General features: G+C 46.8%; 2 protein-coding genes across 2 annotated transcripts; one reads left to right on the top strand and one right to left on the bottom strand.

The window, feature by feature from the left end:
- The first annotated feature begins 1,751 nt into the window (after window positions 1-1,751).
- LOC115543439 (tumor necrosis factor ligand superfamily member 10) lies at window positions 1,752-7,656 on the top strand. The gene is made up of 6 exons (XM_030355796.1): window positions 1,752-2,506; window positions 2,992-3,141; window positions 3,242-3,287; window positions 3,522-3,620; window positions 4,712-4,944; window positions 5,691-7,656. Exons 1-6 carry the CDS (start codon window positions 2,393-2,395, stop codon window positions 5,898-5,900), a joined length of 852 nt encoding a protein of 283 aa, XP_030211656.1. The 5' UTR covers window positions 1,752-2,392; the 3' UTR covers window positions 5,901-7,656.
- On the bottom strand, window positions 6,925-12,931 carry LOC115543440 (E3 ubiquitin-protein ligase MSL2). The gene is given in 8 exon segments (XM_075074187.1): window positions 6,925-8,965; window positions 10,614-10,633; window positions 10,635-10,793; window positions 10,795-11,619; window positions 11,621-11,884; window positions 11,886-11,999; window positions 12,001-12,095; window positions 12,523-12,931. Coding segments are annotated over 8 exon segments (2,178 nt in total). The 5' UTR covers window positions 12,911-12,931; the 3' UTR covers window positions 6,925-8,652.
- Window positions 12,932-12,951: the final 20 nt, after the last annotated feature.

The raw sequence follows: 12,951 nt of genomic DNA on the forward strand, positions 1-12,951 counted from the left end.
AGGTCACCAGTCATGATCGTGCCAATGTGAAATATATCTGTTAATTATATCTGTATTATGTTATAAACAAAATATATTAAATAGACCTATACCAAACATATTAAATATCTCTGAAATGAATATGTCGCCCCAGGCCAAAACAAGGTACAACACACGTCCTCTTGGGTGGCCCTGTGAGGTACAACCTTGGACAGCATGATTGCTTTCAACATACCTCTACCTCTAGGCTATGCCTACATACATGCATACTGTATCGGCATCCTTGGGCAAGATAACCCATATCTTCTGCTTACGTTACCTGTATCATATTCAATGTAAGTCGCTTTGGATAATAATGTCTGATTAGTGTAAAAATAGTACTCAGCCTGGGATACACAATGACACCAATGCCAAACGCAAGCACACTTTAAAATTCACCCACACAGAACGAGGAACAGACACCCACACACAATCATGGTAACGGTGCTGTGTATGTGTGCCTATGCTGTATTCGATTTAACAAGCCAGTAATCTCCATTATGCAACAAATGCTGATATTTGGGAATTCAGGGGATTTCCACTATCTATCAAGATAATTGTTGGAGGAGTTATACAGTGTGTGTCTGTGTGCCTTTTTTTATTGTATGTGCGTTTGCAGTGTGAATGGGTCAGTGTGCAAATGTGTGTCAGGGGGTGGTGGTTTGTGTGCGTGTGCGTGTGTGTGTGTGTGTGTGTTTGGAGGAGAACTGGCTTTGCATTTTCATGTAAAATAGCCTAACTGGTTTACTTAATAACCAAGAATGATGATGTGCACTGTGATTCAACTATGGGTATCGAATAAATCAGGGCTCATAGGATTATGACGCCTGGGTTTAATAGCCTCAGACTGCACTCAAGTTTTTTTAACAGTATTTTGCAATGGAGCTATTTCACAACAACCAGAGTTTTGAGCCACGGCAAAAGCTTGCTAGGGAACATATGCGTGGACTCCAGTGAACCTATGAGTTCAGAGGTCAGATATTATTGGACCCTCTCCCTGGGTTCTCGAGAAGCAGAAGGCGGGAAAATAAACGAGAAGGGGGCGAGGAGGACACGACTCCCTGCATTGGAATTTGACCGTTTTTTTTCAGTATAAGTATTTCTCTTTCACACACACACACACTTATTTTTATTTTTTTTAAATACCTGGGTTGTGCCGGTGAGCTCGGGGACTGGAGGGACTGGAGAGACCGGCGTGGCTCTCAGGGTGTCATCTTCCTGGCCCCGGGGAGTGTACGTGTGTGTCCCGCCTCCTCCATGATAAGCCTGGGAAACCGGACTACAGGAGCACCTAAAAGCAACTCCACTTCCTGCGCCGCGACACTTCAATTGAGCCGAGGATATGAGACAGCTCCAATGGTAGTTAGATCCCAAAGCACGCTTCAGGGTACGACAGTGCCCCCATCCCCTAACCTATGCCTCCTGCATGTCGATGTATTTATAGTATTCTGCTTAATAATAAGTCGTGCAAGCATTTGATCTTAGTTTGTGCAGCAGCTGCATGGATGCATGTACACAAGGTGATGCAACAACATTTGTATAAAAGTAATAGAGAGAGAGAGAGAGAGAGAGAGAGAGAGAGAGAGAGAGAGAGAGAGAGAGAGAGAGAGAGAGAGAGAGAGAGAGAGCGAGAGAGAGCGAGAGAGAGAGAGCGAGAGAGCGAGAGAGACGTGTATGAACATGTTGGAGGGTAATGATGGTATTGGTATTTTTGGCTGTTGACCAGCATCATCAATATCCCGGAGGGAGAATTCCTTTAGTGCCTCTCGCATTTCCTTATTCCAACAATGAAGGGGAAGCCAGAGGTTAGCGCATGAAAACACGGCAACAACAAGAATCAGCTAAGGTTAAGCGTGCATATTTGATGACTCCGCCGAGATAAAGGCCTTCAGTGTAACAAAGAGTTTTTTGGCATCGCCTTGCAACTTTCTTTTAAGGTCTTATTCCTACAGTGCCAGGAAAGAACCAAAAAAATGCAAGAGCCTTGACACCTCGATATTTACCGTTGAAGGTAGACCTAGAGAACCACCCCTTTTTCGTGACTTTTGTGACCCCGAAAGCCATGAACTATCGACAGTACGCCTCCACGAACGTACGTTACTACAACTGTGCTCAAACTTTAAGGAATATAATATCGTGATCGGCAACCCAAGTCACAGCGCGGAGTCGTTCTTTCTGCTCCGCTTCGTTACCTCTGCAACTCGTCTGCCCCACCTACCCCGCACACTCTCCCAGCCCATTGAAAGACGAAGAAGTGTCGCAGAACTTGAGCTGACTTGATCCTGCGTGCCCAGATCCACTACTCTTGGAGTAGTAGTAGTATTTTTCAATATTTATTTTATTTATTCATTTTTAACGATCTACGAATGCTGACATGGCCATTTCGATTTCTTTCCATTGTCTGGGCTTCATCGTGCTGGCAGCCGTGTTCATACAGACCATCACGGTTGTTGTTAGTATGATGTATTTAAACAACGTGCTGAACACGGTAAGTAGGCTATTGGCTATGCTACTAAAGTATGCGACTAAGAGGTTAACTATGTGTACTATATACTAGCCTATATTGGATCGGGGATGGGTAACATGAAAAACAAGTTATAAACTAGAAATGACAAACGTTACCATTATGAGTGGGGATTCCCGATTTCAAATCATATTAGAAATGTATGCCCGATTGTTCGTGAATGGGGCGAGACAAGTAGACAATGTGCGATTAGAGAAGGTTTTCAAATTAGGCATCTGTAAACAATAGTTGGAAATAAGGCACTAGACTTACTGTAGCCGCCTTATAATTGAAAACAATGTAAAAAAAAAAAAGTATTGTTTGCCAGACATTGTCAACGTAGAAAGACAATCTTTAAAATGGTGAAAATGAATGAGGATAGGAATATTATTTTTGACAACTCAACCCTGGTCAGAGATTGTTATCAACAGACCATTGATGACGATTGTTATCGGCATTCATATTGGCAGATGAGACGGAGCTTCTCCCACAGTAGCATGTCATGTTTGATGGACGCCAATCTGAGATCCGCGCCCGGGCTCGAGGATCCAGAGGACGAAGCGAAAAAGAGCGACCCCTGCTGGCAACTCACGCAACAGCTCCACTACCGAATAGAAAAGGTGAAAGAAAAGAGTAAAACGACTGCTTTCCTGTGGTCAGGCTGTTTTAAGTTTCACGTCTGTGTTTAACGCTCTCTAAAATCGTTGTTTTTTTTATCAGACTATGGCTGAGAGACTCCATAAGGACATGTTCATGCTGAAGAAAAGTGAGAACAATGTCGTCATTGATTATGCCCAGAAGGCATCTCAGTTATTCCCCCAAAATCAGATGAGTCAATCTTAAAATACCATTCAGTAAATCTCTCTCTCTCTCTCTCTCTCTCTCTCTCTCTCTCTCTCTCTCTCTCTCTCTCTCTCTCTCTCTCTCTCTCCTCTCCTCTCTCTCTCCTCTCTCTCTCTCTCTCTCTCTCTCTCTCTCTCTCTCTCTCTCTCTCTCCCAGATAGGCTAACCGGGGGGCTTCCCGCCCTGTCCCCGACGGGGGTCCGTCGCGTTGTAGCGGCCCATGTGACTGGCGTCCCCTGTTCCAGCCAACCAGAGGGTGAGGGTCACGTCTCCTCCATCCTCAGAGTTGCTTCACGAGCTAATACCCAAAGGGGCCATATCCCACCAGAAGCTCCACAATCATCTTTCCCTTTTCCAGGGCGCATTGAGCTTTTAAATGTGATTTAGGTACGCTTTGAGAGTTGTAAAGAGAGAGTAGAAGCTAAACAACAAACCCCCCCCCCCCCCCCCCCCCCCCCCCCCCCCCCCCCCCCCCCCTCTGCACCCTCCCTCCCTAATAAATAGGCTCATAAATAGGCCAACTCAAAACAGAAATTCTCCCAGCACATTTCACCAATAGTTTCTAATGTCAAAATAATAGCTCTTAAATCATAACTACCTTTTAACACAATAATCAAGGATTGAAGCATTCTGAAAGCTTTTCTTTTAACCAAAGCATGATTCCAGAATGTCAGAAGGCATGGTTATTTCACATTCCCAGCAAAGGTCCATTGTAACATCCATTGTAACATTTAACATGGACAAAAAAAACAAAAACACAGCAATAGTCATAGTTTTGAGCTAAAAGAACAGCAACAGATGGTAATACTCAGTTACCACCGACTCTAATGTGCATGCATAACTTTGGTGGTCCTCCATTCGGTGTGAGCAAGGGGTAAGCAAACGGACGTCTTAATGGGAGCTATGGCCGTCCTACTGGGATCCGTCTTTTAACAGGAGAACACATTTCAGGCCTCTGTTCTCTTCTACACCATCAATCTGTGAACCTTGGCCTCTGTTGCGTCTCGCTCAAGAGCCTTTTGTCTTGTTGCAAGTCGCACAGGGACACATGTGTTCATGTCGTTTTGTGATTGCAGCACCAGTGAGCAGTGAACGCTAGCTCAATTGATATATCTTTGTCCATTTTCGTTTAACTGGGATGCTTTGGTCTGAAGTTTTTAAAACAGCCTACCTCCCAATCATATTGAAACAGCTTGACTTGACGAGTGTGTATATGTGTTTAGGATTGGGCAGCTACTTTTGCAATGTATTCTTACTAATATCATTTTTCTGTGTGTATGCATGTGCTTGTCTGTGTGTGTGTGTGTGTGTGTGTGTGTGTGTGCATGTGTGTGCGTGTGTGTACAGTTTCCCGGGGCAGCAGGGGGTACCTGGGGGAGCGCGTGGGGCCGTGGGAGGGTCACCGTGGCCTGGCCTTCCTCCAGAACATGGAGCTGGGGGGCTGGGACCTGCTGGTTCCCCGGGCCGGCCTGTACTTCATCTACTCCCAGACCTATTTCAGACTGCCCTCGGTGGGGGAGGCAGCGGGGGAGGCCCGGCAGCTTGAAGACGCACAGCTGGTCCAGTACATCTACAAGAAGGTGAGGCGTACTCAGGGGGGTGCTGGCCGGGCCGGGGGGTTAGAGAAAGTACCACGAGGCAGGGAACGACAAGGATGACATCCAAAAACATTGTTTCTGTGGAAACGTTCTAGATTTTTATAGCTTGGTAAGACATACAGCTTTAACCGTGGGAGGTTTCATGCAGGGCCATAGTAACCCTTCACTGGGCACCAACATTCAAGTGCCCCCCCACCACACACACACACACACACTCCCAAGAACAATAATCGCATTGTGAAAATCATCGAGGGTATTTTAATGATCAATTATGATGAAATGTTCAACAACTTAGCCTTTGTTATATAACTCAAACAAAAGGCATACTGTAGGCCGCCTAACTATTCAATGCTTCAACAGTCACAAGTGCTTTTAAATAAAGATAACTCATAAATCACAGATGCACAAAGGCCTAACAGGAAGAGTATTTCGTTTGGCTCTCCTACTTAACTGTCCTCCCATTTTTGCATTGATTTCTTTAGTGCTGCATGATTGTTGACAAAGTCACATGTCAATGTTAAAAAGCGGCTTGTAATGGCTATTTACATCACAGCTGGGGGCATAATATCACCCCATAAAAAAACAAACCTTTTGTCCACTGATAATTCCTTGCAGAGGCTGTCAGTTTGATTGCACTTATTAAGTTCAGCTGCCCATAACCACAGGAGTGTCTTTCAAGCGACCCAAGTCTAAATATTTGTCGTGCGCTGTTGTGTGGCCCCTTGTAGATGAGCTCCTACACCGTCCCCATCCTGCTGATGAAGTCCTCCCGCAGTGTGTGTTGGCCCCGGGGCCCGGAGCCGGGGCTCTTCTCCCTGCATCAGGCCGGCACTGCCCACCTGCAGCCCGCCGACCGTCTCTTCATCACTGTCAGCAACGTCAGCACTGTAGTGATGGACGGCAGGACCAGCTACTTTGGGGCCTTCCTTGTGGGTTAATTGCTCCGTTCAGTCGACGTCATTGGTTGATCACAAGAGGAACAATCAGGGCAAAGGCTTGGGTCTGTTTTGAAATGGACTAATTCCCAAAGAGCAGGCTGTGGGATTTCACGTTAGTCTTTGTGGTATGAACTACCATGGGTGCTGGATCCATGCTGGAACTGGGAAACAGGGAAAATAGACTTAAAGACTACGGAGATGTTGGAAATGTGGCACATCTCCAAATGTGGAATATCACCATGGATCAGCACTTTAGCACACGTTCAGTTTGTGTCCATTTGATGTGAAACATCTTTATGTTAATACACTGTATTCTTCATCGTTTTTTATACATTTTGTTAATTGAGAAGAAATTATAGTGATGCAGAAAATCAGTTAGCCATTAGATGTGGTGGAAACTTGATCTGCTTCAGAAATGAAACATGATTCACAGCCATTATTCCGAAAGAATTGTCAATTTGTTGTTTAATTAGCATAATGTCTTTACACCGTTTACTGGCTTTAAGCAGACACGTTTTGTTCCATGTTAAATTATAAGGATATGGAAACATTGCAGTTCTTGCCTGTTGTTGGAAAATGTTTCTTAATGCAATGATGTGTAACACGAATACAAGCTATTCAGTGGATAGTTATCTAATTGGTGTTCCCCTACTGAACATGACTCAACAGAGTTATGCTATGAAATATGAAGAAACTAGTGAACATAACTATGGCAGGACAGTGCAAGTTGGTTTCAATCCCAGCTGTAAGGTTCCGGGTTTGATTCCAAATGTCCAATTTAGCAGTAGGCATCTTTGACTGAAGTTTCAAAGCTCTTTGATGACATGCATCTTAATTCAAACGGAAAATATAGCCGATAGATGTTCCCTATTTGGCGGTCAGGATAAGTCCGATTTCAAAGCTGGTGTTCCTGATCAGGTTACAAATCACAATCTGTTGGTAGAAGAAGTGATTCTAGTTTACCCTCCTCACCTGGCAGCTTATTGTGGCCACCCACACACATACACACACACACATGAAAAAGTAAAAAACTACTATTTTAATTCATGATGTATTGTTTTCATAATGTGGCAGTGAACATCTCGCCCAGTCTCCCCAGCAACAGCAGTTATTCCATTTAAAAATACGTGTGTTACAGTTCAAGTAATGCCCAAAAGTTACACATTGACACAATCGCACATTGCACACACACACACACACACACACACACACACACACACATCATAACTGTAAATCTAGCCACTACTTCCTGGCTTTAAGAAGAAGTCAGGTTTTTCTTTTGTTTTGACCTCTGACCTCACTTAAAATCTCTTTTTGGTCCCCATGACAAACACATACGAGTAGATAACAGGCACACACAGAAAATTAAACGGACAGATATGGACCCTCCCAGTTACATGAGAGGATCCAAGGTGCTTTCAACAAAAACCACACATAGGCGTCCACACACCCTGGACTGGTATCAAAAATATATAGAGATATTTTTTTTACCACGGCCTTCACCATGGCGAAACACTTTGACTGGGGACAAACATGAGCAGGCCATGGATGTTTTTCTCTGAATAATAGTGTTAAATGTATGGCTTTGTTTCGTCTATACGCATATATACACCAACACACACCATTTAACAATCCGCTTAGAAAAAATGAGTTGTAATATTACAGATATCACGTTGACTGTAAATATATAGTGTAATATTGAGCTATAAATAAATTACAATGCTTGTACTGGTTCCTCAGAAGCTCTGTAAACAGACATGGATGTGTTTTTGTGTGAGGGGCTGGAAGGCTCCATTAGTGTGGGTTCAGCCCATTGGTGCCGATATTGCTATGGTAACCGAGAAAGGTTGTAATTGGCCAATCTGCCAGACTTAAGTGCTCGTGTCCTGGTGCCCACTCCCATTGACGTTAACAGTAAACTCAGCAGGTAGGCAAACTCACATACACACACACTCACGCACCCCGGAGCAAGACAAACACTTATCTTCTAGCCTGCAGTGTCTCCATCAAGTCCATTAAAGCCAATTCATTGGCAACAGTACTAGGATTCATTGAGAGAGTAGAGTGTCTGAGATACAGGCAGGCAGCTATAAAAACATACAGAAGGCATATGTACTGGACAGATAGAGATGTTTTACAGGTGAGCCGAATGTTAACTAACCACAAGAAAATACATTATTAGTAGGGCTGTCCCTGATTCTAACGACCACCTGAAACCAACAGTGATTAATACTTTAGTTCATGGAGATTGTATGAAAGGTGAAAGAGAGATGATTAGGCTGTTGTTTGTCGATATGCACCCACTATTTTGCATGTGTCCAGGTGCACGCACAAGCACACACAGACTTGTTATTGATGTCTGTGGTCTTTAAAAAAAAACGCCACTCTCAAATGCAGAACAGACTAGGAACCACTTGTGTGTGAGCATGTGTGTTTGAGGGCCCCCAAAGGACAAGACACACAGCACTATTCAGGCACACTACAAAAAAAGACTAGCTTTGGCACGCCCATGTATGCACGCAGACACACACACACACACACACACTTAGATCAATAGCTGCCTCAGTCTGTATCCCTCGCAGAAGAGAGCGACAGACAGAGAGAGTGACAGGACAGAGAACGCGAGAGACAAAGACAAAGAAAGAGGCTCGTAGCCCTCCATCAGACCAAACAGTCATCACATTCAGTCATCGCTGAGCAGTTTAAATAAAAAATATATATATCAACTGCCACAAAACAAAAACAAAAACCTTCAGCCAATCAGCAGCTCAAGGCCGTCTTTGTACGCGGGGTCCTTCGGAGGGCTGGGGGCAAGGTAGGCCGTGGCCATGGGGGAGCCCGTTGCCGTGGCGACGTTAAGGAGGTGGGTGTGGCTCCCGTGGATGGCGGTGGCGGTGCCCGGGTTGCGGAGGGCGGCGGCAGTGATGCTGGTAAGGTTGATGCCAAGCGTGAGGCGCGTCTGTTCCAGCGCCTTCTCCGGCACGGCGAAGGCCTCGAGCTTCTTCTCGCCGTTGGCCATGTACGAGTTCTGGCAGCCGCGGCAGATACAGTCCAGACACGCCTGCAACACCACGCAGTTAGGAGATATATTTAGATATCAGGGTTTTCCCCCACCTGGCTATAGACCAGGAGCAATGCTCCCGCCTTTTGACCGCTTCTACAAAACAAATGATCTTCACAACACCACCACGGTGTATACGTCCCTTCAGGTCAGCATCTGCATTCAATTTGACAGTAGGCAAATTTATATCCTACATCTATGACATCAAACAGTGGCTGGTCTCCGTTGGAGACGGAGCCTCGTTCTCTCTGATGACGCACGTCATTCACATCCGATCAAGACAGAACCACACATCCATTAAGAGATGGCAGAGGCGTTTAGAAAAATGTGTCAAAGAGCCAAATACATGTGAATGATGCGTTCAACGTACAGAACAAATGTGCTACAATTAAATGATCTATATCTATATATCCATATTTATATCTATACAGTCTATTTGCGTTCCACCCAAACCGTAGCCCCCCTGGACACAGTTTTTCCTGCTTTTTACTGTTTTAGAGCTGGCAGGATACACTTCTTAGCAGATATTTGAATGTCATACCCGTTTAATTGCGTTTTGTTAGGATATCGTTTAGGGCCGAGTATTTTGTCATTTCCCTTTTGTGATTTGTTCAATACACCACCGACAGCGGCACTATGCTGTTATAAATGACACTTCGGTTTTGAGGTCGGGACACTACGGTTGCACAGTTCATGCACAGCCATTATCGTAAAAACTTGTTGAATGCGTGGGAACACTCTCTAACCGCAAATTATTGGGGAACAAACCGATTTTAGTCTCAACAACAATGCAATGGTCTAGAAGAGCTTCATTTTGGGCTATTCAATTATAGGCTTTATCCTTCTTCAAAACTTGGCCAAAATACATATTGACTTAAATGTCGTCTTCTCCAGTTTAATAGAAATGGAGCGTCTGTATTTTTGGATGGTATTGAATATCTATTTCGTACTACCCTGGTGTATGCCGTAATACAAAATCCTTAAGCGCTCCGCTATAAAGCGATCTACAGTGGGGGAGCGAAGACCGAATCAGCGTTCCAAGTCACAGAGCAATGTTAACTGCTTGCTTCAGGGTTTCCGTTGTCAATTAACACGCTAGACTTTGACCACGGTTTGTCCTACGAGTTCCCAACATATGACCACTTTATTACTGAGCATGCCGTGAATACAAGTAAACCGGCGCAGCCTGTATGAGGCACCATCTTTTAGATAGATGTTTAAATAAGACAATAAGATAAGATCAAAGTAAAATCACCCAAAGAGCAGCTACTGAAAAGTTAACCACGAGGCCTAAAAATAAAAAAAGTTTGGTTCCTGTTGGTTGTCAGTTGAGGTCATGGGAAGGTAGGGAATTTATTTTATTTTTTTATTTTATTTTTTCCAGCGGCAGCGGATGATAGGTAGGTTGTTTTCATTTAAAGACGAGAAAATTCGCTCATCCTTGTACAGAATGAAGAGGTGCTGTACCAAAACGTAATTATAGAGGTGCTGTACCAAAACGTAATCACATAAAAAAAAAAAAAAAAATTTTTTTTTTTTTTATGAAACTCATAAAATAATTTGGGTCGCACATAAATTGACAGGGTCGGTCGGAAACCGGAAACCAAACAAAATTTTTTTTAGGCCCGAGCCACGTGCAGGTCTCACCTTCGCGGTTGGAGTAGCACGGACAACCGCTGGCCCCGGCATGTCAGCACAGAGGGGTTCTGGGTGGCCCTGCCACACTTGCAGCCCTTCTTCTCCACAGGCTTTTTGTAGGGGGGCTTGACGGCAGGGACCAGACAGCCCGAGGGCAGCCGCTGGTCCTTGCCACGCTGGTCCTTAGTTCGCTGGTCCTTGGGCTTGGGGGCCTCCGCTGCTGCGAGGCTTGCCGCAGGGCTTCTTGGGCGCCGGGTCTAACGGTTGTTTACGGGCGCCCTTGCTGTAGTTGGGCGAGGGGCGGTTGGGTTTGGGGGCGGAGCCGTTGGGGAGGGAGGAGTACGTGTGAGAGGGTGCCATGGACGGCTGTGGGTGTGGGTGTGGGTGTGGGTGGGGCTGGGGCTGGGGCTGGGGAACGGAGGGGCTGTCGGGCGGCGCGGTGGCGCCCTGCAGGATGGAGGCGATGGGGAGAGGCTTCACCCGCTCCCGGTCGCTCTCCGACCGAGACCTCTTCCTGTTGGGTCGGAACGGAGGATGGCAGGGGGCCGGGTCTGAGGGGGCTACGGGTGCGTGAGTGCGAGCAGCGCTACCGTAGCCGGCCAACGTGCGAGTCCTGTCCGGCTGGATCTGTGTGTAGTTGTGCCCCGTGTCCAAGCGTATGTACATTTGTGTCGTGTGCCCTCTGTCCGAGGGGATGTGCACGTGTGTGTGTGTGTGGGTGTGGGTGCTCTCCGGCGGCGACTCGGGCGAGTCCGCGATGGGCTGGATGGGGTCCAGCGTCTGCAGGACCTCCTCCACGCTGAGGAGCAGAACCTCCCCTTCCTCCAGCTCCCTGCTAGACTCCTCGTCTAGGAGGGAGCAGGCCGAGGTCTGCGGGGGGGCGTACGACCCTGGGGCGTGCCCCAGCTCCGGGGCGCCACAGCTGGCCGAGGACGCAGCGGAGAGGCTCCCCGGGGACGGCTGCTGCTGCTCCTCCTCCAGCTCACACACCTCAGCTCCGGGGAGGAGGGAACCCAGCTCCCTCCACGCAGGTCCCGTTGCAGTCCTGCTGCGCACCGGGCCATGGGGGCTCTGAGGAGGAGCACTGCGGCGGGGCCGACAGCTCTGCGGGTACGGGCGGGGCTTCAGTGGGGGTAAGGGACTCGATGGCACAGGAGCTCCGTCCACTGGCGCGGGCTCCTCTGTGTCCTGGCTCTGTGTCCAGAGAGTCCTCGGCCGTCATGAACAAAACCTCCTCCAGCAGGGCCAAGAGCTCTGGACACCCGCCCACCTGGCTGCTGATTGTGCTGCAGCAGCGGGGATTGGGTGACGTACAAGCAAAGCTTCCTATAGCACTGAACCAGCAGAGACAGCTGTTTGTTCTCCTGGAAGCAGGAGTAGTCCCGGCACCAGCTGCAACAGTGGCTTCATCTGCATCTTTTGGCCTTTGCATCCCGAGCACACATAGTGCTGGCATTCTGAGTGTGTGGGGGCAATTGGGTCTTGAAGCAGTTTGCCTTGCAACAAAAAAATAAAAACACAACAAGACCACATGTTATTACCATTATGGCCAATAACATGATAAAATACTATAATGTGGCACGCTTATAGGGTTCTCTGTATCCAAGATGGTTGGTTGAGTTCATCAAACATCCAATAGTAAAGAACAAGGGCCCGTCTGTTTCGTCACGACGCGCCTTGCTTAGCGATGAAGAGGGCAGCTGCTTCTAGGGGCTCAACCGCGGTTACCAAGGAGACCATAGTTAGCTTATCAAACTGTGTCAACGGCTTCGCCCACGCGGCAGGGAATAAATGTTACTCACATTTCACAACGGGGTAATTAAGTAAATGAAATCAGTGCATTTTCATGTTTTTTTTAATCACGATTCATGTTATTTATTTTTTTACATGATGAACACAATAAGATATTCAAGAGATTCTTACCGCAGACCAAACATGCGAGGGACTGTCGGAAGAAGAGCAGTAGCTTGTACATCTCTGTGAAGGTCTGGGGTCTCCCGCGGGTCACATTGGAACACGGCCCCGACTGGCGGACAGGGTACAGAGCGGTTGCATTGACAGGGTTCATCTCTGTGCACCGCAGCCTCTGGGAAACAGAGCCCGGGGGGGAATAAACCAGCCACGCACTGAGACGGGTCCCAGGGTGGATGGGATGATCTGCCGTGGTTTGGTCCGTTCCGTTCTCACCAAACAATACCCAAGTCATCCGGCCGCGTGTAGGAAGGCAGACAGCTGCAGTCCGAAAAACAGCATAATGAAATGTGACGCGCGAAGTGTTAGAGCGTAAAGATAGCCAGTTGCACAATAGCATAACATTGTTTTCGCACCATGAGTTTACCTGATCACGATTAA

The sequence above is a fragment of the Gadus morhua genome, chromosome 5 (assembly GCF_902167405.1).
Source record: "Gadus morhua chromosome 5, gadMor3.0, whole genome shotgun sequence".
NCBI classification, from domain to species: domain Eukaryota; kingdom Metazoa; phylum Chordata; class Actinopteri; order Gadiformes; family Gadidae; genus Gadus; species Gadus morhua.